Below are 26,973 nucleotides of genomic sequence, written 5' to 3'. Positions count from 1 at the left end.
GGCGAAGCCAGAGGCGAAGCGGAGCGAAGGCGGGAGGAGAGGCAGTGACGTCACTCGACCCCGCCCCCTCGCCCGACGGTCGCAGCCGCCATGTTTAGTTGTTACTTCTTCACACAAGATGGCGGCTCCCAGGGAGGAGGCATGAGCACCCTGCCGTTACCGCTCCTCATGCCGTACAGTTGCCACTTCAGGGCCTAACCTGGCTCTTTGAAGCGGCTCCTGTGGGAAGGAGTCATAAGGTGGGAATCGAGGATCGGACGCTGCCTTGCGTTTTGTTTGCAGTGGAAGAACTGACCCAGGAAGAAGAGAATAGGGGAGAAGGGGGAGCTAATCTCAAGATGGCGGCTCCCAGGGCGGCAGGCGCAGCCTGAGCAGCTGAGGCGAACTGAGGGGAGAGGTTCAAGACCTCACAAGCCGTACGGCGCCAGCCTCTGAGCAGTTCCCGAGAATTCGAGCTCATTCCACTGGCCTCCGGCGCGCCTCTATTCCTTACGAGTGTCGAGACTGTTTCGGGAGCGGCGGCTGCACTAAGCGCTGGGCGGGGAAGCGGGACGGTCTCAAGATGGCGGCTCCCACAATTGTGGTCTGAGCACCGGCGGGGCTGGGACAACCGCGGCGCTTGTGGCTCCTATCCACCCGCCCCGGAAGCCGGCCAGTGCGGGGGACTTGGGGGGTGTGGGAACCGGGCCGGGGCTCCGCCATTTCCGGCGGGTGTGGGCTACGACTGAGGAAGGGAGGAGAGAGAGGCGGCTCAAGATGGCGGCTCCCAGGTCCTCCCGCCCGAGCTTATAAGCAGGAGCACCCGGGCAAGTAGTCAGAGCGGCTGGACTCGTATGCCTCAAGCTTCTCGGGCCTAGCCGCTCTACAGCTTCGGGACGCTCTTGAAGAGTCGGGGTGAAAGAGAAGAAGGAAAAGAGCCGAAGGGAAGGAGGATAGTTAAGATGGCGGCCTCCATGGAGCCGTCCACCGCTGTGTGAGGAACTGCTTCTCCGTGAGAGCTGCCTTAGACTAAAGGGGGTGTGTGGGAGGTATTGGGGGGCTCCTTTCCCGCTTTGTGACTTTTCCCCATCGCGCCCTTTCCCGGAATTATGGCTTCGGCCGTGTCGCCCGCCAACTCTCCAGCGGTGCTCCTGCAGCCCCGCTGGAAGCGAGTGGTAGGCTGGTCGGGTCCAGTGCCCCGACCCCGTCACGGCCACCGCGCCGTGGCCATCAAGGAGCTCATCGTGGTGTTTGGCGGTGGCAACGAGGGGATAGTGGATGAACTGCACGTGTACAACACGGGTGAGTGCAAAGCCCGCCGGGTCCTGGGATCTTTCGCTCCTTCCATCTATTCCCTCTCCTTCCTTTTCCCTCCCTTCATCTCCTCTCCTTCCCTCCATCCATCACTTCCCTCACCTCTCTTCTCTCTCCTCCCCTCCTTTTTCTCCCCCTTCTCCCATTCCTCTCCTCCTTCCACACGGATCCTGCGTTCTTCCCTCCACAACCCTTTGCTCTGCCTCGTTTCTCTGCTCTTTCCCCCGCTCTTACACCCCCTGACTCCTGTGTTTGAGGGGTGCTTTTATTATTGAAGAGGAACCGTCTAGTCCGGCTGGTGCGGGGGCGTCGCCAGTGGTGGTGACTTCAGACATACACCGTTACCCGGGCGAGCGGGCTGGCGGATGCGTCCCTTGGTGCAGGCTGATTCCCACCCCCTCCTTCCCTCCCTCCTTCCTCCTGCGCCTGCTCAGCTATTCATCGCTAGTGCCCATTCGGGAGAGATGACAACTTCTAGATTACAGATGAGTTCTGTCTCGAGAAAAGGGGCAGAGTCCAGCAGCCTAATCCCGATTTGGGCGGGGGTGGGGGTGGGGGGGCGGGGGGCTTGCGTGCTTGGTGGGTAACCTCCCTGAGAGGGTGCCGGAGCCTCGGGGAACCACGGATCAGGCAGCATTGCCGCCTCCCTCTCTTGGCATTCACTTCTGCAATGTTTCTCTTCAAATTACCGGTTCTCTTGATCCTCGGATGTAAGAGATGAATTCCAGTGATCCCGCAGCGGGCTTAGGTGGTCCCTTATCTGACTCTCCTCTTCCTGAGGTTGGAAGAGGTTACCTGCCCATGTTCATGCCTCCCCCCCCCCCCCAACCCAAGGCCTAGTTTTATTGGGCGGGGGGGGGGGTCGGGATTGGGTGGCAGAAAGAACGCTGGACTGGGCTTCTGTCTTTAGGTATGCTGGCCTTGCTAGGTCTCTAGGGCCTGGCTGCATCTTCCTGCAGCCCCCTCCCCTCGGTGGCCACTTGGCCTGGTTTGCACACCTATTGCCTCATTCTGAGTGGGCTGTTGAATGGCTGCTGGCCCATAGCACCTCCCCTTGCTGGTAAGGAGGGGCTTAAGGCGTTGTCACTGGGAACATTGGGCCTGTGTCTGTTGTGTTCTGGGTGAGAGCCTGAGGGACCAAGGCTTGGATGGGCAGGGGAAAGCCCCCCCTCCCCTGCATCAGACAGTATCTTTTAGGGAGCTCTCCTCTGCAGCCCCAGGGCGATGGGTTCTGGTGGGACATGGCCAGGGGCCATCTACCAGCTCTTTCCGTCTTGCTAGCATATCTAGCAAAACATCTTGTGCTCCAGATCCATCCTCCCCCAGGCTCTGGAAGTACGGGGTCCTGGAGTTGCGGCACCCCCTCCAGCTTTGAGGTTGCCCTGGGGTGGAGAGCTGGCAGCCGGAGGGAGAAGTTGATTGGAGTGGCAACGGTTAGAGCTGGGTTCTTGGTTGGGTGCTTCCCCCCTCCTCTCCCCCCCCCCCCCCCCCAGGCAGAGTGCAGTTTTCTCTGAACCTTGTAGGTTGTTGCCCCCAACCTACCAAGTTTGACTTTGAAAGGCTGGTGGGTTGCAGTGACCCTTTGCATGCCGGGTCTCAGCACCTGTTGCCTCCAGCGAGGCCAGGCTGGTTGGTGGTGCTCCGTGCCAGCTCAGAACAGCTGCTGGTGGCAGCAATTAGCCCAGTAAGGTAAGACTGAGGGGCAGGGCTGTTTTTAGAGAGGCCGTTGCCCCGAGCAGAACCTCAGCTCCTTGGACCAACTTGATTCTCCCAAGGCCCGGAGCAGGCTCCTTGGCAGGGAAATACCATTTTAGAAAGTAGGGCAGGGGCCTAATTAGCATCAACTCAACTCCAAAGTCCACTTCTTCCTGGGGCCCTCTGCATATTCGTTAGTTTATTACAATGAACGGGTGGCTTCTGCCTTGAATTCGTCCCCAGCCTATAAGGATATGTTGGGTAGTCGGGCGTAGCCAGCCCTCCAGAAGGGCGGCGGCCCCGATTCTTCCAGGGGAGCGCTTCGCAAACTGCCCTAGCCAACTCCTTGGGTGATTTCCCAGGAGAGCGACTAGCGACCCTACTCCCTATTCCTGAGTGTATATGCTCTGACAGATACGGTCAAATAACATAACTCAAATAACGGTGCAGAGACCTCTCGCCTTTCCTGTAGCTGCAAGGTTCCTGTGTTCTCTGGAGAGGTGGGGCTTGCTGTTGCCTCCCCACCAGTGGTGGCCCAGATGCCCCTCATCCTCCTTCGCTGCTGCCCTCCTGCTTACCTTTGTTGTTTGTTTGTTGTTTTTTTAATATATTTTATTGATTTTTTTACAGAGAGGAAGGGAGAGGGATAGAGAGTTAGAAACATCAATGAGAGAGAAACATCGATCAGCTGCCTCCCGCACACCCCCCACTGGGGATGTGCCCACAACCAAGGTACATGCCCTTGACCGGAATCGAACCCGGGACCCTTGAGTCCGCAGGCCGACGCTCTATCCACCGAGCCAAACCGGTTTCGGCTGTTGTTGTTTTAAAATACATTTTTTTTTCTTTTCTTTTTCTTTTTTTTTAAATATATATATTTTATTGATTTTTTTTACAGAGAGGAAGGGAGAGGGATAGAGAGTTAGAAACATCAATGAGAGAGAAACATTGATCAGCTGCCTCCTGCACACCTCCTACTGGGGATGTGCCTGCAACCAAGGTACATGCCCTTGAAAGGAATCGAACCTGGGACCTTTCAGTCCACAGGCTGATGCTCTATCCACTGAGCTAAACCAGTTAGGGCTAAAATACATTTTTTATTAATTTCAGAGAGGGAGAGAGAGAGAGAGAAACATCAACGATGAGAATCATCGATCGGCTGCCTCCTGCACGTCCCACACTGGGGATCAAGCCCACAACCCAGGCATGTGACCTGACCAGGAATCGAACTGTGGCCTCCGGGTTCAGAGGTCGATGCTCAACCACTGAGCCACACCGGCCGGGCACCTTGCCTTTGTTTTAAAGGAGGGCAGCATATTGTCCTGAGGTCTCTCTTGCCCTTTTCCTTCTACAGGATGAGAGCTCAGAGGCTCGCCGAGCTGCGAGCCATCCCTGTTGCTAAGATAAAAGACTCCAGGGGGTGCACTCAGGAGGTGCGAGGCACTTCGCTGGTTTGGTTAGCTCAACAAACAGGGGTGGTTGGGGGGGGGGAGTGTATGACAGGGGAATGAGGAGTGGCAGGTGTGTGCGAAAGTGTGTGTTCTTCCTCTTCGACAGTCACTGCAGCAGCTGTGGGACACTTGACTGGCTTTTGGGAGGTCTTAGGGTAGCCGTCCTTGACCTCGGGGAATTTTATTTCAGCCCAGCAAAGCGGATTAATCAGAAGACCTGGTGCTGACAGGGTGGGGTGCGACCCGGTGAGGGGAGGACATGGCCAGTTGCCAAAGGAGCCACCCAAGGCTGGTTGGCCTCGATGGTTCTTTCAGGTCTGCCAACTGTTGCAGCTGGAAGGAGCCTTGGAAAATATCTAGTAGAACTTCCTTGTTTTTGCACATGAGGAAATGGGGGTCCAAGAAGGGAAGTGACAGGTCCAGGGTCACCCCGCCAGCTGCTTTCAGAGTTTGGCAGGAGTACAGACCTTTCCAGAGACCGTTAGACTGGCTCTTCCTTCACAGACGGCGACCACCGCCTTGGAGAGGCCTCCCCGTTCCTCTGTCCCCGTAGCTGATTAGTCACTGAACCAAGATTGTCTCAAAGCTGTTCCCCCTCCATTCTGGGCCCTCTCCTCACATGGCTCTTGCAGTCACTTCCTGATTGGCCCTGTGAGTTTCATTTGTCGGGAAACCCCGTTCACCCTTCAAGGCCTAGCTCCAATGGTCCCCTCTTCTGAGAAGCCCCCCCCCAGCCATCGCCCCTGCTCGGTGCAGACCTCTTTCTTGGCTGTTCTTCCTCTGGTGGGAGGAGGACACGTCAGCTTCCCTACTAGATTGGGAGTCTGAGTCCTCGAGCCGTCTCCTCTGTGCCTCCCGCCACCGAGGCTGCCACACAGGAAGTGCCTCGGCGTGACAGCGAACAAAAAGGCAGCTGGGGCGGCTGGACCATCTACCCGCCGTGTGGGTTTGGGTCTCTAGGTGGTGATGCATAGAGGCTGACGGGGCAGCGGCTACTACAGATGGAGTCGGCACAACATGGAAAGGGGTGGGGGAACTGATAAAACGCAGAAGCTGGGGTTTCAGGCTTGTTGAGGAGAGAGAAGGTGGAGTCGGATTTCTGGCCACCCCATGAAGGGTCCCAGGTGCAGGCGGCCTCGCTTCCTCAAAGCCCCCTCCCAGCTGAGAGCCGGGACAAAACCAGAGCCTGTCAAGAATGAGAGACCCAGAGATTAGGTTGCACAACACTCTCCACTCGATGAGCTAGAGATAATATCATTAAGGGGTGATTATGCGCAGCTGTCATATTTAAGAGACGGGTTGCTTGTGCCATCTCAGGGGCCGAACTGGGGATGAAATGAAGAGAGGCAGTTCACTTTGTACCTGAACACTGCCCTGCCTGGAGTGTTCTAGAACGAGATCGGGACCTCTTGGGCACCCTAGAATGCGCTGGTCATTGTGAGCTCTTAGGACATCCGAGGTTACTTCTAGTCTGGCAGCTGGGTCGGTGATGAGTGGCTTGGGAAACTGGTAGGCTGATTCCATTTGCCATGTAGCTCTGGCCCAGCCCTGATCGATGGCCCCATAGCCACAAGGGTGTCCCAGGTGAGCAAAGGTGGCTGATGGCTCCCTGTTCATGGGGCCCTGAGGTGGGCATCTAGCGATCCCTTTAAGTGACGAGGTTCTTGTCTGTGTCTGTTTTGCTCTGTGACCTCAGGAAAGTCACATCCCCTCCTGGGTTCTTTTCCTTTATCAATTAAGGGACTTTGAGATGATCTCAGAGGTTTCTGTCAGCTTTAATCCCACTAACTTGGACGAGATCCCTTTCAGGGACCATTCATGCAGGGCAGTCGGCCTCGGCATGAGGAGCTGCTGGCTTTTCTTGGTGTGTATGTGCACGAGGAATGAGAGAAAGGCAGTGAGCCGGGACCTGGGTCTGGGCGCATGCGCATGGCAGGCAGTACGGCATTGCACCTCTGCTAGGAACATGGCAGAGGAGGGGAGAGGAGGATTGGTGCTAGGCATCCTAAACTCCCCGTGACTCAGCTAAACCACGGAGAGGACAGACAGCCTCTTCCAAACCAACCTGTAGAGTTGGGTGGTGGGGAGTGACCGGAAGGGCTGTATCTGTCTCTGGAGGTCCAGCTGTGCTTTTATTTATCATTTTATTTTTCCCCCCTGTCATTTTTATTTAGTTCAGTACATGGCAAAATATAAATACATAACAATATGTCCTTTCTTATCATGGGTAGTCTTTTGTGCAAGTAAAATCTGTGGCCAACATTTTATATAACAAAAGAAAACTGGATCTGTAAGTTACCAGAAAAAGGAAGAAGGAATAGGAAAATAATACATTTTATATAAATTGTAGAGGACAGTTACAATGAAGATCTAGCACCTTTGTTTCTAACTCAGGTTTTTTTACAAAATAAAATCAACTTATAATACTCTGTGACCTGCCAGGAGGACATAAACACTGGCCCTTTCAAAAGACAGCGGTCAAAGACAAAATGTTACCTTGATGTCACAGCTTGTTCTTAACTGGAATTAACCTTTGTTTTGTAGTCTTTTTTTTAAAAAAAATATGTTTTTATTGATTTCACAGAGGAAGGGAGAGAGATGGAAACATCAATGATGAGAGAGAATTACTGATCGGCTGCCTCTCGCACGCCCCCCACTGGGGATCGAGCCCACAACCTCGGGGAACCGAACTGTGACCTCCAGATTCATAGATCGATGCTCAACCACTGAGCCATGCCGGCTAGGTTCATAGTCTTCTTTAAATGGTGGTAGTTTGGTAGTTTTTTTTATCAGGAAATCCAGCTGTAGTGTCTAGGGCTGTGGTTGCTCGGTCTGCAGCTGACAAAGGCAGTCTACACTAGCTGTCGCCAACCGGTGGTCCGTGAGATCCGAAAGGTTGGCGACCGCTGGTCTACACCATAGATCACTGTATTCTCGAGGGTGACTTCAATTTATTTAGGATGCAACAAGCCCCAAATGATGCGACCACTTGTCAGTATTACATTTCTGCCTACAGACTTGGGTGGGATTAGCAGCCAACTTCAGACACATCGGTGCCAGTGATCACAGGTTGGGGTTCTGGTTCTTCGGGGTCAGGGGTGATATTATCAGAGTGAGCATTTATGATCAGCGCCTATTCTGCTAGATTACCTTCACCAATCACTATTAGTCTGGCCTCCACAATGATCTTGCTGTAGGGTGGATCACTGGCCTAGGTCCTATAGTTACATCGCTCCTGGTTTCACTTTCTATATACACAGCTGCCCCCGGAGCAATCTTCACACTTCTGAGTTTTCTCTGCCGTGGTTTTTTGCAGTTGTGCTTTTAGATGAGGGCAGGCCTTCTGGGCAAGATGCATGTTGGGCCTCGAGGGGGGCTCTGTCAATGACCAATTGCATTGATGAGCGGACAGTCAGGCCGAGAAGCAGCAAGCAGCTGGGGCCTCCCAAGGCCCTCCCCATGACTAACCTCCAGTCAGATCCCAGTTGGTGCTACGTTTACACCCAAATCCCAATCCCTTTGCATGCTCATGTTAACCAAAACAGATTTAGGAACATGGAAGCAAGCAGGGTTGAAACTGACCCCCAGTTTGAGGATTTACCTCCTGGTTCATAGGTTGATGCTCAACCACTGAGCTACGCTGGCCAGGCTTTTTTCCCCCATCACCATTTATCCCCTCTCTGCCCTCTTCACCTCCACCCATCTCCCTCTACCCCCCCAATCACCACACTGTTGTCCATGTCCATGAGTTCTCTGCTGCCTGGCTTCTGTGTCATCCTCTTCCTTGGTGGCCTCCTGAGCCTACCCCCAGCTAGAGGTGATGGGTTTGGGGGAAGCTTCTGTGGCCGGCAGAGGCTGTTAGGTGCCACAGCTCTTGCTACCGCTGCCACCTCTGGCTTTTGAGGGTGTTCTGGAGGGGTGTGGGCATGGCACGGGGAGATGGTGGATGTGGACCATTGCCCTGGAGACGCCCGCAGAGATTGTTCTTGTGTGGCCTTGCGCCCCACTCCCACAGGCCAGGCTGCCTTGATTGGCTTCCCTTGGGTGTCCCGCACCTGCAAGGACGAGGAGACACCAACCAGTACCAGTTGCTCTTTCAGCCACTTAAAGGTGCAGTCATGGGCCCCCAGGAGGAGGAGCCTGGGGCCACCGAGAGAGTATTCTCGGTGTCAGAAGTTTCTTTCTGATGACCCACCGAGCGGTAGGGGAAGGAAGTCGGTGGCCACGTTCCCAGAAACTGATGAATTATCTTGGTCAGTGACTTCCGGCTTATTAAGGCAAACTTGATGCGACGCAGGGTGCTCGCAGGCTGTTTTGAGGTGACCTCTGAAGTCAAGAGGCTTAGAAGATAGCTGAGGTAGAGGGCCGGCATGAAAGGAGAAAGTGCCATAGCCTTGGAAATAGAGGCGCTGTCTCACCCCCTCCTTTCTTGGACCATATTCTGTAGGCCGGTGGATTTGGGGAGTAATAGGAGCGAGGACTCTGGTTCTGGGAGTTCCCGCGTCATTCTGACATCTGCTTCCTCTTGTTCACCAGCAACCAACCAGTGGTTCATCCCAGCTGTGCGAGGGGACATCCCCCCTGGCTGTGCAGCCTATGGCTTTGTGTGTGACGGGACTCGCCTGCTGGTGTTTGGTGGAATGGTAGAGTATGGGAAGTACAGCAATGACCTCTACGAGCTCCAGGTAATGGCCCCTGATGTGCTCCTTACAGTTGTGGCAGCGGGGGGTGGGATGGGGGCAGTGAAGCAAGAATGATGGGGGGGAGGGGGGCTGGCCAGCTCCTCCTGAGTGACAAATAGCTTGGGCTCAGAAGGCGGGCTCATCCCCAACTCAATCACCGAGTCTTGATTTTGCAGGCAAGTCGGTGGGAGTGGAAGAGACTCAAAGCAAAGACACCCAAAAACGGGCCCCCTCCGTGTCCTCGGCTTGGGCACAGCTTCTCTCTTGTGGGCAACAAATGCTACCTGTTTGGGGGTTTGGCCAACGATAGCGAGGACCCCAAGAACAACATTCCGAGGTGAGGCTATGTCCTCTTCATGTGGAATCCCACGTGCCAGCCAGCCCCACCATGCCAAGTTTCCTTTGTGTAAGGAGAGGGTGGCACTAGATGCCCTGTAAGGAGCTTTTGGGCACTGAGGTCTCCAGCCTGGAGGAGGAGGCATTGGGGCAGAAGGGCCTAGCCAGGGGGTAGACACCTCCCTAGCCTTGGGCTGGTTCCTACTCCTTGGACCCAGTTTATTTTATTTTATTTTATTTTATTTTATTATTTCTTAAAATACATACTGATTTCTGAGAAGAAAGGGGAGGGAGAGATAGAAACATCAATGTTGAGAGTCATTGATTGGCTGCCTCCTGCACACCCCACACTGGGGATCGAGCCCGCAACCCTGGCATGTGCCCTGATTGGGAATCGAACCATGACCTCCTCGTTCATAGGTCAGTGCTCAACCACTGAGCCATGCCGGCTGGGCACCTAGGACCCAGTTTAGAGCCAGCACTTTCCCAGACTTCTGCTGCCTGTAGAGTTGGTGATGGTTATTTTTATTTTCCATGGCTGGTGGCCAAGGGCCTTTCTAAAGTCTGGAGGTAATACCACGCCCAGCATGCCCTGTCTTGCTGCTCCTCTTGGCCTCAAGTTCATCCTTAGGAGCTTCTGGCAACCCCTCCTTGGGGATGAGGGTAGAAGAACTTGGTCATGTGACCATAGCTCCCTTCGTCTCCCAAGAAAGCCTCGATTCACCCAGAGAAGCCGGTGAGCCATCTGGCAACAGTTTGCCATAGCTGACCTTTCTTCTCCAGGTACCTGAATGACTTATACATCCTGGAATTACGGCCAGGCTCCGGAGTGGTGGCCTGGGACATCCCCATCACTTACGGCGTCCTGCCCCCACCGCGGGAGTCGCACACTGCCGTGGTCTACACTGAGAAAGACAACAAGAAGTCCAAGCTGGTGATCTACGGAGGGATGAGCGGCTGCCGCCTGGGGGACCTCTGGACCCTAGATATTGGTAAGATGTGGGTGTGGCTTCTCCAGTGGCCTCAGAGCAAAGCTGGTCTGCTGTGCAGCCAGCGTGGGGTCCACAGGGAGGAGGAGGAGTGTCCTGCTTGGCTCCTTGTCATGGGAGGGTGAGGGCAGGCAGTACCCTGTTCGGGGTTATCTGCCCCGAGATTGTGGCGGTTTTTGTTTTTTTTTTGTTTTTGTTTTTCCAGAAAGAACAAGACTGAGTTGGTCTGCTTATAGGAGATCAACAGGGGGAAGTCAGGGCCTTTCTAAAATGGAATTGTCTAGATTAGATAGCATTAGTCCCTGTCGATTCATCAGTGCTCAGCCTGTACCAGGAGCAGTGTACACTGGTCTGACCGAGTTAAGAGGGGTCTCAACAGCCCGGGAGACCTCTGGGGGCTACTTAGGCTGATAAGCAGGTAGGGTGTCCGGAGTGGTAGAAAGAAGTATGGGTTTTTGACCTGAAGAAGGCTGAGGAGAGGTGGTGGCTGGCAACGTAGTTTTGGAGGATAGATTCGATCAGTGTGGGTACCCAAAGGAAACAGTAGTGTGGTGGTGTTTTTTTAATGTATTTTTATTGGTTTCAGAGAGGAAAGGAGAGGGGGGGAGAGAGAAACATCAATGATGAGAGAATCACTGATCGGCTGCCTCCTGCATGCCCCACACTGGGGATCGAGCCCGCAACCCGGGCATGTGCCCTGCCCAGGAATCAAACTGTGACCTCCTGGTTCATGGGTCGATGTGCAACAACTGAGCCACGCCAGCCGGGCTAGAAACCCTTTTTTTCATGAGTGAAACTCGCAGCAGCACTCTGCTTCCCAACAATCGGTCTGTAGACAGTAGAGGTGGTGTGGGTATGAACACGTTTTTTGGAGAGTAGGACGCCCGGTGGCATGTCTTGCGCTCCCTACTCCTACCCCAACCTCGAGAGCAGGGCCTGCCCATAGCAGATCTTCTGAGAGACGCCAATTGCCAGGATGGGCGAACACAGCTTGAGAAATGCCAGAGGCTGATCCAAGGGCCTCCCATGGGCTATAGGGGGGACCAGGCGTGGGATTCTTGGACTGGGTTGGCACCCACTTTCCAAAGCCTTCCCCGAGGCCAGGGAGTTTCCTCTGGGTCAGAGGGCATATGTCTGACCCCGTGTGGGTAACCCTCCTTTCTCCGTCGCTCTGCAGAGACTCTGACGTGGAATAAGCCCAGTCTCAGCGGAGTGGCACCTCTTCCTCGAAGTCTCCACTCGGCCACCACCATAGGCAACAAGTGAGTAGCTAGCCATTGCTTTTCCCTTCACGCCAGCCCTCACACCTGGCCCCAGAGGGCTGGCAGTTGTGTCCAGCAATTCTGAGGAGGCCTCTTTCTGGCTGGGCTGGCATTCAGCAGCTCTATGTTTTCATTACCACCCCACCCTGGAGGGCCGAGAGAAGACACAGAGTAGAGGGGCACGCACCGTTCTAGATTCTCCAGCTGGGTGCCTTTGTCAATACCGAGGTCCCAAAGTGAATGTAAGAATGAGGGGGACCGAGCTGAGCTGAGCAGGGGTTCCTTGTAGTGGAGGTGACCGTTCTTGGGAGGGCTGAGCCACCAAGCAGAAGAGGACCCCATCGAGAGCTTCATGTGTCCTTGGCGGCTCTCCTGGGGAGAGCTAGGGGACCAAGTGTATATAGAACTTTCTGGATGGAAGAGGTGGCCTCTAGGTTGGCACCTCCTCTACAATCGTCTCCTACTCTTCCCTCCCTCGTCCCAGAATGTACGTGTTTGGTGGCTGGGTGCCTCTCGTCATGGATGACGTCAAAGTGGCCACACACGAGAAGGAGTGGAAGTGCACCAACACACTGGCTTGTCTCAACCTGGGTATGGCCTCCTGGGGCTCGGAGTGGCCTACGGAGGGCTGCGGGGAGCTGGCCCTCCTCGGCCCCGGAGCTGTGTGGGGTGTGCAGGGAGCAAAGCTAAGCCTCAGGCTTCTAGAATCCATGAGCAGTAGCCACTGGTCAGAGCGCTCGGAGGGACCCTGCTCTTCGACTTTGTTGAATGGGCTCTTCCTACACGAGGTCCGACATAACGGAAGTACAAAAGACTCAGGGTGCAGAGCTTCCCATTTCTGCTTCTCAGACGCAGACCCTTTGGTAGGTTCTCGTCCACCCTGCAGGGACTCTTCTGTATATCCCAGCATGCTTATAGGTTCCTCTAGAAACCAAACGGCAGCCTGCTCTCCTCAGAGCTGCACCTGTCCTCCTCCATTCACTCCGTCTCGGAGACCATCCCGTCCCCATATGCCAAGCGGCCTCATTCTTTTGAATTGCTATCCTGGGGTCGGGACTTGCACAGACGCCGCTCCGTGAGTATCCTTGCACCGTGTATCTAGAACCATCCACGTGCAAGTGTATCTGAAGGGTAAAAACGTCAGCATCCCTTTGCTGCCAAAGGGATGTTGCCAAGCTGCCCTGTACCCACATAGACACCTCTAGCCGTGCCTAGCGACTGGGAAACCATTTGCTCTTCACCAAGTCTGATAAGATTAAATCTCGCCCTGTGCCAGCCCCATGCCCCGGTTCACCTTGAGCCCCAGCTGCGGCAGGCACTGAAATTAAATTTGCACCTCTCTTATGTTGAACGTTGTACTACATTTTTCTTAGATCCGCTGCCTTTTCCGTGACTTGCACTCTCTTCGCCTGTATCTTTCTATAGGCTCCTGTGTAGTTTGATGTGAAACCTTTGTGTATTTCAAGTAGTTTTCTCAGTGTGTAGTTTGTGGCTTCTCATTTTCTTCGTTAGGGTCTCTTTGCCGAGCCGAGTTGTTCTGGGGAGGTGTTTTTTTCCTAACTTAATAATCTTTAATGCCTTCTTGGCTTTAATTCCCCATCCCTGCCAGCAGAAGGCCAAAGGGCCAATAGGGATTGTGGGTTCCTTTGCCCCCTGCTGACTGCTGCCTCCCGTTCTCCCCAGATACCATGGCCTGGGAGACCATCCTGATGGACACACTGGAGGACAATATTCCCCGAGCCCGAGCTGGCCATTGTGCCGTGGCCATCAACACCCGCCTGTACATATGGAGTGGGCGTGACGGCTACCGAAAGGCCTGGAACAACCAGGTCTGCTGCAAGGACCTTTGGTACCTGGAAACAGGTAAGGCCAACGGGGAGGAGCGGCCCGAGGGCCTCGACAGTGGAGCTCAGCCTGAGGGCATAGCCTGCCATGCTCACTCCTGAAGCCTCTGCCTCCCCCTTCCCCCCGCCCTGGCTGTGCCCTCTTGCAGAAAAGCCACCGCCTCCAGCCCGGGTACAGCTGGTACGCGCCAACACCAACTCCCTGGAGGTGAGCTGGGGGGCAGTGGCAACCGCCGACAGTTACCTTCTGCAGCTCCAGAAATATGACATTCCTGCCACGGCTGCTACTGCCACCTCCCCCACACCCAATCCAGTCCCGTCCGTGCCTGCCAACCCCCCCAAGAGTCCTGCCCCCGCAGCAGCCGCACCTGCTGTGCAGCCGCTGACCCAAGTAGGCATCACACTCCTGCCCCAGGCTGCCGCCGCGCCCCCTACCACCACCACCATCCAGGTGTTGCCACCAGTGCCTGGGAGCTCGATTTCCGTGCCCGCTGCAGCCAGGACACAAGGTGAGCTGGGCGCCAAGCACTTGAGGGCTGGAACTGGCCACCGGGAGAGTGCACCCTGGGTAAGGGCTGCCAAGTAGCATGCCTGGCAGTTGTCAGTGCCGGCTTGCAATTGAGTGGTGGGGTTGAGGGTTGGGGGGCAAACTCAGTTCCTCCCGTGGGAACTGTCACTTTGAGGGTGTTTGGAAGGAGCAGACACGAAGCACTAGCAGCTCATGTCTAAATGCTGAAGGACCCAACAGAGGGGCTGGGGGGCTCTGCTGATGGCCACCTCCTTCTGTCGTCAGGTGTCCCTGCTGTTCTCAAAGTGACTGGTCCTCAGGCTACAGCAGGAACCCCCTTGGTCACTATGCGACCCGCCAGCCAGGCCGGGAAAGCCCCTGTCACCGTGACCTCCCTTCCTGCAGGCGTGCGAATGGTTGTGCCATCCCAGAGTGCTCAGGGGACGGTGAGGCGCCATTGTGAGACGGCTGGGTGGGGCGGGACATCCCAGTGATTGACAGCACGCTGGCTGGGTTAGAATCCCACCAGCTCCAGCACCATTCATCCTGGGCCTTTCTCACCTGTGAAGCACCGAAGAGGTTGCATTGCCAAGTTAATATTAATTACCAAGTTGATGCCTCAGAAGGACCTCCTGCCGTCTGATCGCAAGGGCCTTTTGAATGTGGACTTTCTCGTTCTGAAACCTGAGGGGAAGAATCTAAGGGGAGGCGGGTTGGTTGACCCAGGCCCATGAAGAGGGAGCTGTCTCTGACTCTGGACTTTGGAGAAGATCCAGAGCTGCTGACAAACTCCTGCCTTGGGGTCACGTTGCCTGCTTGGTGCTAGGAACCCAGGTTTGCGAGGAGCCCTGGGCAGGAAGGAGGCTGCCTGGTAAAGTCTGGAGCAAAGAGCTAGACTGCCTGGGTCCCAGTGCCCTGGTTCACACTTTGGTGCCCCACCACAGGTGATCGGCAGCAACCCACAGATGAGTGGCATGGCTGCGTTGGCCGCTGCAGCCGCCGCCACCCAGAAGATCCCTCCTTCCTCGGCGCCCACGGTGCTGAGTGTCCCAGCAGGCACCACCATCGTCAAGACCGTGGCCGTGACACCTGGTACTACCACCCTCCCAGCCACTGTCAAGGTGGCCTCCTCGCCAGTCATGGTGAGCATCCCCCGGGCCTGGTTCTGAACCAACAACCTTAGGGCTGGAGACGTCTAAGCAATGATGTGATCTGACAGTTGTCACTTCTCCAGGGATGTAGACCAACCCACAGAGGCTGTTGGTCTGTAATTGGTGCATGCCATGGACTCTGGACTAAGCTTTCACTTTTAGGGATGTGGTTCACACAGAGCTCTTCAGTCTGGGGGAGAGGGGAAAGAGGAGTTGGGGGAGATGAGCCTGAGCTACAGGCCTGCCAGGACATCCCACCCATCACCCATCTTTCTCCTCCCCCGCCCCCAGGTGAGCAACCCAGCCACTCGGATGCTGAAGACTGCAGCTGCCCAGGTGGGGACATCGGTCTCCTCCGCTGCCAACACATCCACTCGCCCCATCATCACGGTGCACAAGTCCGGGACTGTGACCGTGGCCCAGCAAGCCCAGGTGGTGACTACAGTTGTGGGCGGGGTCACCAAGACCATCACCCTGGTGAAGAGCCCCATCTCTGTCCCAGGAGGCAGTGCTCTGGTGAGTGGCAGCCCGCTGCATGTGGCAGCTGCCAGGCTATGGCACTGCCCTGGAGAGCCCCAGGCCAGGCAGTGCCCTTGATTGGTTTCCAGATAACACTCTGCTCCCTCCTTTGCTGTTTAGATTTCCAATCTGGGCAAAGTGATGTCAGTGGTCCAGACTAAACCAGTTCAGACTTCCGCAGTCACAGGCCAGGCATCTACGGGCCCAGTGACTCAGATCATCCAGGTGAGCGCGTGGGGCCGAGCCTCTGCAACTCCAGCAAGTAGAACTTGCGTCCCTGCCTAGAGAAGATCCCCCGAGCACATGTTGCTCAGAAAGTCCTACTGCTTGGCCTGTGACCCACGGTCTTCAGAATAGTCCCATAGCTGCTTGGGCCAGAGAGAGTAGCCAGACCAGACTTTCCGTCCTGGCAGTAACGCCGGTCCACCTGTTTTCCCTTGCAGACCAAAGGGCCCCTGCCAGCCGGGACCATCCTGAAGCTGGTGACCTCAGCAGATGGCAAGCCCACCACCATCATCACTACCACGCAGGCCAGTGGGGCTGGGAGTAAGCCCACCATCCTGGGCATCAGCAGCGTGTCGCCTAGCACCACCAAGCCTGGCACGACCACTATCATCAAGACGATCCCCATGTCGGCCATTATCACCCAGGCGGGCGCCACAGGTAGGGGTCTCCCCCAGCGCATGGGCAATGAACTGTCAGGAGGCTAATGCCAGATAGGCATAGAGGCCAGGCTCTGCCGTGCTCTTGGTTTCTGTTTGTCTTTTTTTTTTTTTTTTTTTCCTCTTCTCCACCCTCTCCTGGCCTTTTGTTTGAGGTTTGTAGGGAGGTATCAGAGTGTGGCTTTAATTGGCACTTCATTGTTTTGGTGGTCTTTTTTATTAATCCTCACCTGAGGACATTTTCCCATTGATTTTTAGAGCGAGTGGAAGGGAGAGGGAGAGACAGAAACATTGATGTGAGAGAGACACCGATTTATTGGTTGCTTCCCACACCCCCACCAGGCCTGGGGATTGAGCCTGCAACTGAGGTCATGCCCTTGACCGGAATTGAACCCGGGACCCTTCAGTCCGCTCTAGCCACTGAGCTAGGGCGGCACTCCATCATTTTAAGTGAGGGGCATTAAGAGTAACTACTGGAAATGGGACGTGGGAGCTGGCACTGGCGGGGCCTCAGAAACCCAGCCTGAAGCCCCCTCTCCTGTGTAGGTGTGACCAGCAGTCCTGGCATCAAGTCCCCCATCACCATTATCACCACCAAGGTTATGACTTCAGGAACTGGAACACCTGCGAAAATCATCACTGCTGTCCCCAAAATTGCCACTGGCCACGGGCAGCAAGGAGTGACCCAGGTGAGGCGTGCCTGGCCCTCTTCACCCCACTGTTCAGTCTAGGACCTGAGCAGGCCACGTGTCCTGAGGGTCCTGGAAGGGGGCAGCATGGGATCCAGCCAACCTATGAGTGATACTGGGGTGGTTTCCCTGGCATTCTAGGTGGTGCTAAAGGGGGCCCCTGGACAGCCAGGCACCATTCTTCGCACCGTGCCCATGGGGGGCGTCCGCCTGGTCAACCCTGTCACTGTCTCTGCCGTCAAGCCGGCAGTCACCACACTGGTTGTGAAGGGCACCACAGGTGTGTAGCTGCTTTGCCTATTCTTTCTGGGTCCACCTCCCATCGGAGGCTTGGGGGGAGGGTGCAGGTGATCTCTCTGGAGTCTTCTGTTCCTGGTGGGGGCACTCTAGATTTCCCAGTGCCCCCAGCCCCGTCCAGGTTGAGAAACTGCTGGAAAGGAAGTACCAGCAGCCGGCCTCATCTCCATCCTGCCCCTCTGCCTTTAGGCGTCACAACCTTAGGCACGATGACCGGCACCGTTTCTACCAGCCTCGCGGGAGCTGGGGGCCACAGTACCAGCGCCTCCCTGGCCACACCCATCACCACCTTGGGCACCATTGCCACCCTCTCAAGCCAAGTGATCAATCCCACTGCCATCACTGTGTCTGCTGCTCAGACCACGCTGACAGGGGCCGGAAGTCTTACCACACCCACCATCACGATGCAGGTAGGGGTTGGGGCGGGGCGGGGGGGGGCTCATGAGGGCTGTGGGTTCCTGTCTGTGAGTGTTGGGGGACGCATGAGCCCAGCCTGAGTGTGTCTAGTCTCCCATCTGTGTGCACCAGGTCCTCTTTCTTCCTCATGCACGTAGCACCCATGGGATGTGTTCCCCGTTGCCAAATCATAATTTTTAATCACTAGTAATCTTTTGTGTTGAGACGTACTTCAGTGGTTTATAGTTTTGAACGCTCGATTTTTTCTTTCTTGTGATAGTGTAGACGATGGGACCATTTATCTTCACACAGATATAGCATTTTCCTTCTCTTCATGTTTTACGCTTAATTCCTGGACTTGGTGAAGCCTCTGTTGCTGGCACTTACAGGGTGCGGGGTCAATGGGGTTCCTTCCCGACCAGGGCTGGCCCCACCTGGGCCCTCCCTCGGCTGCCCCGAGCACCTTCCCAGGCCCTGTGGCCCTTAAGGCGAAACAGTGCCTCTTCCTTGGACCCTGAGCAAGTCAGTGTCTTGGGATGAGAGGGTGAGCAGGAGACGAGTCTATGGTCCCAGCTGGCATGGGGGACACCGTAGGACATTGGGAGGGGCAAACAGACGGGAAGTCGGGGCACTAACTCTTCCTGTCTGGTGTCTTTCTAGCCTGTCTCGCAGCCTACTCAGGTGACTCTGATCACGGCCCCCAGCGGGGTCGAGGCCCAGCCCGTGCACGACCTTCCCGTGTCCATTCTGGCCTCACCTACTACAGAGCAGCCCACAGCCACTGTCACCATCGCCGATTCTGGCCAGGGTGAAGTGCAGCCCGGCACCGTGACGCTGGTGTGCTCCAACCCACCCTGCGAGACCCACGAGACGGGCACCACCAACACGGCCACCACCACCGTCGTTGCTAACATGGGAGGGCACCCGCAGCCCACCCAAGTGCAGTTCGTCTGTGACAGGCCTGACGCAGCTGCTTCCCTCGTGACCTCGACGGTGGGGCAGCAGAACGGCAGCGTGGTTCGCGTCTGCTCCAACCCGCCCTGCGAGACCCACGAGACGGGCACCACCAACACGGCCACCACTGCCACCTCCAACATGGCTGGGCAGCTCGGCTGCTCCAACCCGCCCTGCGAGACCCACGAGACGGGCACCACCAGCACCGCCACCACTGCCATGTCGAGCATCGGTGCCGGCCAGCAGCAAGGCGCCCGGCACGCCTGCGTGGCCACCACCATCCCCGTGATCCGGGTCACCGTGCCCACCGGGAAACTGGAGGGAGCCGTGGGTTTCAAGACTTTATGCCAAACGCGCCAGACCAGCGCGACCAGCACCACCATGACTGTGATGGCTACCGGGGCCTCGCGCTCAGACAGCCCTGCTTTTGTGCAGTTGGCCTCTGCAAGTGGCCAAGTCAGGCTGGGCCCCAGCAGCAAGGACAGCCCTGTCACCGACCTGAGTCAGTTGGTGTCCATGGGGCGCCAGCCGGAGGCCCAGCACACCCACACAACTAACACCCCCACCACAGCCCGCTCCAGCATGGGTGCTGGGGAGTCTGGCGAGCTGCGGGGGATCCCCACGCCTGCATATGAGAGCTCATCCAGTGCCGCTGTGACTGTGACAGGCCTGGAGGCACTGCTGTGCTCCCCGGCCACCGTGACCCAGGTCTGCTCCAACCCGCCCTGCGAGACCCACGAGACGGGCACCACCAACACGGCCACTACCTCGAATGCAGGCAACGCCCAGCGGGTGTGCTCCAACCCGCCGTGCGAGACCCACGAGACGGGCACCACCCATACACCCACCACCGCCACCTCCGGTGGGGGTGCAGGCCAGCCCGAGGGGGCGCAGCAGCCCCCTGCCAGCCGCCCCTGCGAGACGCACCAGACCACTTCCACCGGCACCACCATGTCGGTCAGCGTGGGTGCCCTGCTCCCGGACAGCACCCCGCCCCTCAGGACCCTGGAGTCCGGGTTGGAGGGGGCAGCGCCGCCCACCAGCGCTCCCCAGACCAGCGCTTCGCTGCTGACCCCTTTCCCAACACAGAGGGTGTGCTCCAATCCCCCCTGTGAGACTCACGAGACAGGCACCACGCACACGGCCACCACCGTCACCTCCAACATGAGCTCAAACCAAGGTGAGTGCCAGGTGGCCAGTCTGGTGTCGGTGGTCTCCTGGAGCCTAAGCCAGAAGAGTGAGGGCCGTGGTGGCTAAAAGATCTAGCTAGCCAGAGCCCCAGATTCCGTGGGGCTCAGTTTACCTGGGAGGGGGAGGGGAGCGGAGTCCTCTTGGCAACTGTCCTTGAGTGGCAAGAGCTGGGTCGAGACCCCGGGGGGCTCTTGGCAACCAGCCTCATCTCTAGGCCCCTGCTGGCTGAGTGCCTGTCACCCAGCTCTGCCTGTCCCCGCAGATCCGCCACCAGCTGCCAGTGACCAAGGAGAGGTGGAGAGCACCCAGGGCGACAGTGTGAACATCACCAGCTCCAGTGCCATCACGACGACTGTGTCCTCCACGCTGACGCGGGCTGTGACCACCGTGACACAGTCCACACCAGTCCCCGGCCCCTCTGTGCCGGTAAGAGCCCCAGGAAGGTCCCCTTTTGCCTCCCTGCAGCCCAATGCACCTGCGGCCCTTGCTGTTCCGGTGTTGGACACCAGGTGTCACTCTTGCACCACGCACAATGTTGCTCCTGGTCCCTTCTCCAGATTATGAGAGAGGGCAACCTCCTGGCACAACAGGGCGAGAGGCAGCCGTCCCCCAGTGCCATGGCTTGCCGGTTCACTATAGCCTAGAGGAGCAACAAGGGTGGGGGGCATTTGAGTGCCCCTTTCTGACTAGACTGGGAGGCTTCCTTGAGGCTGGGTTAGCATTGGCCAGCAGGTCTCAAAGGTGTCTTCTCCCATTGCTAAACTCCTGCTGCTCAGTGACCTGCCACCCCTGCCCATTTAGAGGGGTTGTGCTGGTCCATGGCGAATGGGAATCCAGGCCCTAAAGAAAGATGAAGGGTGCCTGGTTCTGGCCTCCCTCTCCTCCCCTCTGACAGGGGCTTCTCTCCCTTTCTAGAAGATCTCATCAGTGACTGAAACTGCCCCAGGGGCTCTGACCACCGAAGTCCCCATCCCGGCCACGATAACAGTGACCATAGCCAACACAGAAACTTCTGACATGCCCTTCTCTGCTGTTGACATCCTGCAGCCCCCAGAGGAGCTCCAGGCCTCCCCCGGGCCTCGCCAGCAGCTGCCGCCACAGCAACTCCTGCAGCCTGCCTCCACCCCCCTGATGGGGGAGTCCGCCGAGGTCCTGTCAGCCTCACAGACCTCTGAGCTCCAGGCCGCTGTGGATCTGAGCAGTACAGGGGACCCCGCTTCGGGCCAGGAGTCTGCCAACTCCGCCATGGTGGCCACTGTGGTGGTCCAGCCACCTGCGCCCACCCAGTCGGAAGTAGACCAGTTGTCACTTCCCCAAGAGCTGATGGCTGAGGCCCAAGCAGGCACTACCACCCTCATGGTCACGGGGCTCACCCCCGAGGAGCTGGCGGTGACCGCGGCTGCCGAAGCGGCTGCCCAGGCTGCGGCCACAGAGGAAGCCCAGGCCCTGGCCATCCAGGCGGTGTTGCAGGCCGCACAGCAGGCTGTCATGGGTAGGTGCGGGGGCCGGAGAGCTCACCCTTCCGTGTGAGGTCAAGTCCACACCAGTGCCCTGAAGGGAGGATGAGCCCTCAGGAAGAGAGAGAACACAGGGTTCTGGAACCTCCCTGCTGACGGGCAGCCAAGAGAAGAGGAGGAGGAGGAGGCCTGCTTCCTGCTAGGGAGGAGCGAAGCAGACATAAAGGGGAGGATGGGGGCACAGCTGCTAGGCTCGGCTGGGCACCCAGGAAGCAGGCAGGTCCTTTGTGGGACGGCAGGGTAGAGGTAGGCCAGGAAGCGTGGTCGACGGGACAGGCTTTCAGGGCTTCTGTTGCTTGGCGGGGAGCGGGCTCGGGAGGTGCCACTGGAAAGCCAGGGATGGGCTCTACCTAGCTGGCGTCCCTGTTGAGGAGTATTTCTCTTCACTCTGGAGCAGGCACTGGGGAGGCCATGGACACGTCCGAGGCGGCAGGAGCTGTGACCCAGGCAGAGCTGAGCCACCTATCTGCTGAAGGCCAGGAGGGCCAGGCCACCACCATCCCCATTGTGCTGACGCAGCAAGAACTGGCCGCCCTGGTGCAGCAACAGCAGCAGCTGCAAGAGGCCCAGGCCCAGCAGCAGCAGCACCACCACCTGCCCACGGAGGCCCTGGCCCCTGCCGACAGCCTCAACGACCCGACCATCGAGGGCAACTGCCTCAGTGAGCTGGCCGGGGCCGTGCCCAGCACCGTGGCCCTGCTGCCCTCCACAGCCACTGAGAGTGAGTAGAGCCCTGTTTGGCCGTGTGCACTGTCCCCTGGGGTCTCCGTGGACTGGGGAGAGGTTTTGGGGGGTAACTGCGCTCCCTCCCTCCCCCCCCCCCCCCCCCCCCCCGCCCATGCACAGACTGGGAGGGTGGCCTGGTCTGAGGGAAGGGCCCCCATGCAGAAACTGAGTTTCTGGGCTCTTTCCTGCTGACGCCTTCTTTCCTCGCAGGCCTGGCTCCTTCCAACACGTTTGTGGCCCCCCAGCCAGTCGTGGGATCCAGTCCCGCTAAGCTGCAGGCTGCCGCTACCCTGACTGAGGTGGCCAATGGCATTGAGTCCCTGGGTGTGGTGAGTCTCATGTGATGGGGCTTCGGGGGTCACTACCTCTGGGCCCCCAAGGCCGAGGGCCTGACCTCTTCCCTTTCTGTCTTCCAGAAGCCAGACCTGCCACCCCCGCCCAGCAAAGCCCCCGTGAAGAAAGAGAACCAGTGGTTTGATGTGGGGGTTATTAAGGGCACTAATGTCATGGTGACACACTATTTCCTGCCACCAGATGATGCTGCCCCGTCTGATGTAAGTGACCCCGGGAGTTGATGCCCTCGGGTGGGTGGGTCCTGGCCTTAAGGCTAGTACAGGGAGGGCCCTGAGGAGCCTTCTAAAGCTCCCTGCCTGGAGCCAGCCGAGGGCAGCAGTCCTTTGGCCATGTTCCTTCTTGTTGGGAAGGGGGTGTCATTTTCGCCCTCTTTCCCCCTTCGACATGGACCCGCAGGTCCCCAGGTTGGAAAACCGGGTCTGCTGGCCCCAGAGTTGCCCTCTTGACAGCGGGGTTGATGTCACTTTCCTCTCTCCCTCTTCCCGTTTTTCCGGCCTCTTTCCCCAGGACGACTCGGGCACTCTTCCAGACTATAACCAACTGAAGAAGCATGAACTGCAGCCTGGCACGGCCTACAAGTTTCGTGTCGCTGGGATCAACGCCTGTGGCCGGGGGCCCTTCAGCGAGATCTCGGCCTTTAAGACGTGTCTGCCTGGTTTCCCAGGGGCCCCCTGTGCCATTAAAATCAGCAAAGTGAGTCCCGGTTCATAGGTCGACGCTCACCCACCGGCCCATGTCAGCCGGGCCCTGATCATTTGAGTTAGCCATTACGTGAGGCTGCCTTCTAGATGGAGGCAGAGGAGGCCATCTCTCTGGCGCTCCCTGAACTCGCCTGTGAAAGCAGCCTGCTGTGTTAGGAGTGGTGGTGACGTGGGGGTGGTCAGCCCTGGGAGTGGTGACGTGGCCTAGCACAGGCAGGGCGCAGGATAAACTCACAGGCCGAAGCCAGCGCCGCTTCACCTCTGCCACCTCGGTTCTAGAGTCCGGATGGTGCTCACCTCACCTGGGAGCCGCCCTCTGTGACCTCCGGCAAGATCGTGGAGTACTCGGTGTACCTGGCTATCCAGAGCTCACAGGCCGGCGGTGAGACCAAGAGCTCCACCCCGGCCCAGCTGGCCTTCATGCGCGTGTACTGCGGGCCCAGCCCCTCCTGCCTTGTGCAATCATCCAGCCTCTCCAACGCCCACATTGACTACACCACCAAGCCCGCCATCATCTTCCGCATCGCTGCCCGCAACGAGAAGGGCTATGGCCCAGCCACCCAAGTGAGGTGGTTGCAAGGTGGGTGTCATTCATTCATAAGGCTTCTTGGGCGCTCTCTGCGGAGGGGCAGATTGGGGAGTGGAAGCCCTGGCAAGCATCAGGTGGGGTGGGTGATGGCCTAGGGTGCTATGGGGGTCCCTTGGGGCACCTTGCCTCATCTGGAGGAGGTACAGGGAAAGCTTCCCGGGGTGTTTGAGGTGAGCTGGGTGGAGAGGACTAGAAGAGTCCGGAGTGAGGCTGGAGCCCAGTAGAACAAGGGTTGGGGTGGGGAGTGGAGGCCCCAGGCTGCCCTGGCAAGGTATGAGCCAGCTCCCGCAGGCTGGCCAGGGAGGACAGTGAGGGCCTCTAACCTGAGTCCAGGGCCACCTTGGGGGGTGGCACACAGGTGGCCAGGACCATGGGGAATGTACCCACCAGAGGGAGGGGCCATCAGATCCAGCAGGCCAGCTGGTCCCGCTGTAGGGCCAGAGGCTGAGGGAGGGGAGGGGAGGGGTGGGTCAGGGGTGGGTCGCCTGCGGACTGTTGTGTGGCTGAAGTTACTGGACCCACCTTACTGTGTCTGTCACTGCTCCGTTTTCCTTTCAGAAACCAGTAAAGACAGCCCTGGCACCAAGCCAGCCAGCAAGCGGCCCATGTCCTCCCCGGAAATGTAAGCCCTTTTGGGGAACCTTCTGAGACTGAGGGTGGGGAGCTCCACTTGTTAAATGATGGAGGGGGCTTAACTGGGTATGAACCCCCACTGCAAGTCCTATAGTGTCGTCAGGAGCCATGCTAACTTACCCCTTTCTCTTTCCCTTTTCCTCCCATCTTCCCAGGAAAACTGCTCCAAAGAAATCTAAGGCAGATGGCCAGTGAGAGGCAGCTGGCTCGCACCTGGATTCCTCTCCTGACCCCACCTCTGCTTCAGGAACACCACCCACCAAGGCCCTCCCGGGCCATCCCACCCCCGAGCGCTCACACTTTACCCTCCCAAGCTACTGGCCACCATTCATTCTCTCTCCTTTTCTCTGTTTTGAAAATAATCTCCAGAAAGCACATTTTACCGTTGCTATTGGGAGGAAGCAGAGGCAGGTCTGGAAGAACAGTGAGCACGTGAGAGCAGTGCACTTGCTCCTCTCCAGGCCTTCCATGGGGGCTGAGAGCCCCCGAGGCCAGAGACCCTGAGGGAGGGAAACGAACTTTAAAGCAAAGATGCGAAAGCAGTGGAGGCCTGCACCCCCACAACCTGGGAGCCTCTTGCTATTGATTACCCTTGGCTGGAGAAGGCAGCCAAGGGGCAGCGGACGTGAAGCCAGGGAACGACACCCCTCAGCGCCCCTACCCTGCTTCTGCTCCAAGAAGCAAGAGAGGCTTTGTGGGGGCACCCTGAGCTGGGTGTGTGTGTGTGTGTGTATGATTTATTTTATTTTGTTCTCATTGCATTTCCCGCCACCTAATAGCCCACCCTTGACTTAACCCAGCCCATCTCTGCCCGTGATCCCATGGGAAGCTTACACATTTTTCTCAGAGGCCTTTTTATCTTCCCCACCTCCTCCCTTCCCTCTTCCCATTTAAGAGAAGACAAGACAGAAAGAAACAGAAAAGGGGAGAAGGGGCCCCATGGTGGGCTGAGCAGTGTTCTGTGAAAACCTGGCTCCCAGTGGGGCCTACAGAAGCCCCCTACCCCCCCCCCCCCCGCCCCGGCCTGGCTTCGGCCCCCCTGGGTCGGAGACAGGGGCCACATCACCAACTGCTGCATTTGTTGTATTTTTTTTAAGTTTAAATTGAAGGCAACATTTTTATTGTAATTTTAGCCTTAGCGTGTGGGGTTTTGTCCCTTTTTTGTTGTTAGTTGTGTACAGAATGTGTATCTTTTTTTTTCTTTTTCTTTTTTGGTTAACTTTTCTCTCCTTGGCTAAGCCTTGGCGCAGGCATCTTTCTGGAGGAAAAGCTGGGGGCAGCCAGGACAGACGAGGCATGGAATCTTCCCCCGTGCACCTGGTGTTTTCTGCGCAGCTCCATTTCCTCTCCCTGGCCCTGCCCTGCCCTGCCCTCTGCCCCTGTGCCTGTGCCCAAGCCTCCGGGATGAAGAAGGGGTGAGCTGTCAAACTTCACTCTCCCTGGGGGAGTGCTCCACATCACACCACAGGATTGAGCTTGAGAATTTGCAGGAGCCTCAAGTCAGGTTTCTGAGGGGGACAGTTCAGAGGCCCGGGCCAACGATCCTCCTGATCCTGGGTTCACAGCATCCCTCACCCCCCCGCCCCCAGGCTCCCTCCTTGGCATAGCTGGCTTTGAGTATCCGACACCCTCAATTAAATACTGCTTCCTGCAGCCACCCACTTCCACTCCACAAGCAACTTAGTAAGGGGAAGGGTGGGGTGGGCATGAATGGGGAACTTTAAAGAGGCAGGCAGAGGGCATGCGTGTGGCTTAGTCCAGGGAAAGGGGGCTAACGGCACTGGCTACCAGGTCTATGAATGTGCAGCATTGTCCCAAGGCTGTGTAGTCCTATGGGGACTCAGGCTTAGGCCTCTGCTCAGAGTGGCTACTGAGCCAGCTTTCTGCCCCACACATAAGCTTCTAGTAAGGAGCAAGGTTTGCAAGTCGGTCACACTTAAGTGAGCTGCCCGACTTCAGGCGCCTCCTCCCAACCCCAGTCTGCAGTGGAGACCAGCTGTGGCTGATGACTGCCCCCTCCCCCCCATGCCCCCACCGCCTGGCTCCTTTCTGGGGCCTCTGGTTGTTGTATTATAGTATATTTCGCTGTGGAAAATGTCATGTTTAGTCACCTTGGAGCCCATTCGCCTGGTTTCATTGTTTCCCTGTCCCTCGTCCCAAGCGCCCTTTGATTTCTCGTTTCTAAGAACAGTACGCCCGTTCTATTGTAGAGTAACCCCCGTGACTCAATATTACCATAGTGCAATGTCGTTTTGTGCTATTTTGAACAATTAAAAGACCTTTTTTGAAATAACCACCTGCTGTCTCAGTGTGTCTGGGACTCCCATTGGGAGGGGACCAGGGGTGGGGAGGTAGGACTCCCAAGATCAAATCCCCAGGGAGCCTTTTGCAGGGCCTGCGTGTGAGTGGGTTTCTGCTTCCCAATTGCCTCACAAGTTTAAAGGTTCCACCATGGACCTTGACCTTGGGTAGGAACAGATTGTCTCAGCAGAAGGTCCCATAGTAGCTACTACCAACTCCTGTCTGGGGACCAG

The 26,973-nt window shown here is 57.2% G+C and overlaps 1 protein-coding gene across 6 annotated transcripts; it reads left to right on the top strand.

Moving 5' to 3' along the window:
* Window positions 1-742: 742 nt before the first annotated feature.
* On the top strand, window positions 743-26,719 carry HCFC1 (host cell factor C1). 6 transcript variants are annotated; one of them, XM_079765397.1, is made up of 26 exons: window positions 743-1,281; window positions 8,976-9,124; window positions 9,298-9,458; window positions 10,241-10,449; window positions 11,624-11,708; window positions 12,193-12,299; window positions 13,392-13,571; window positions 13,702-14,061; window positions 14,346-14,506; window positions 15,005-15,202; window positions 15,503-15,727; window positions 15,851-15,955; window positions 16,174-16,393; window positions 16,939-17,081; window positions 17,223-17,361; window positions 17,568-17,788; window positions 18,435-19,908; window positions 20,182-20,345; window positions 20,835-21,411; window positions 21,831-22,157; window positions 22,373-22,461; window positions 22,579-22,716; window positions 23,024-23,209; window positions 23,497-23,797; window positions 24,365-24,428; window positions 24,595-26,719. In XM_079765397.1, the coding sequence occupies exons 1-26, from the start codon at window positions 1,089-1,091 to the stop codon at window positions 24,632-24,634; spliced, it is 6,216 nt and encodes a 2,071-aa protein (XP_079621523.1). In that variant the 5' UTR covers window positions 743-1,088; the 3' UTR covers window positions 24,635-26,719. The 6 variants fall into 6 exon arrangements, with proteins under 6 accessions (XP_079621523.1, XP_079621522.1, XP_079621525.1 ...); XM_079765396.1 differs by having other exon boundaries at window positions 744-1,281; window positions 20,838-21,411; window positions 22,373-22,491; XM_079765399.1 differs by having other exon boundaries at window positions 746-1,281; window positions 20,967-21,411; window positions 21,834-22,157; window positions 22,373-22,491.
* Window positions 26,720-26,973: the final 254 nt, after the last annotated feature.

This window comes from Cnephaeus nilssonii (genome assembly GCF_951640355.1).
Source record: "Cnephaeus nilssonii genome assembly, chromosome: X".
NCBI lineage: Eukaryota > Metazoa > Chordata > Mammalia > Chiroptera > Vespertilionidae > Cnephaeus > Cnephaeus nilssonii.
The sequence above is the reverse complement of the archived record's forward strand: the minus strand, read 5'-3'. Positions and strand labels throughout refer to the sequence as shown.

What these genes read in the sequence shown, in the direction of transcription:
- HCFC1 (XM_079765394.1), top strand. Translation starts at nt 1,089, where the DNA reads ATGGCTTCGGCCGTGTCGCCCGCCAACTCTCCAGCGGTGCTCCTGCAG. An exon ending in ATGACCTCTACGAGCTCCAG is followed by an intron (nt 9,125 to 9,297) that starts GTAATGGCCCCT and finishes TTGATTTTGCAG; the next exon opens with GCAAGTCGGTGGGAGTGGAA. An exon ending in CAGTGACTCAGATCATCCAG is followed by an intron (nt 15,956 to 16,173) that starts GTGAGCGCGTGG and finishes TTTCCCTTGCAG; the next exon opens with ACCAAAGGGCCCCTGCCAGC.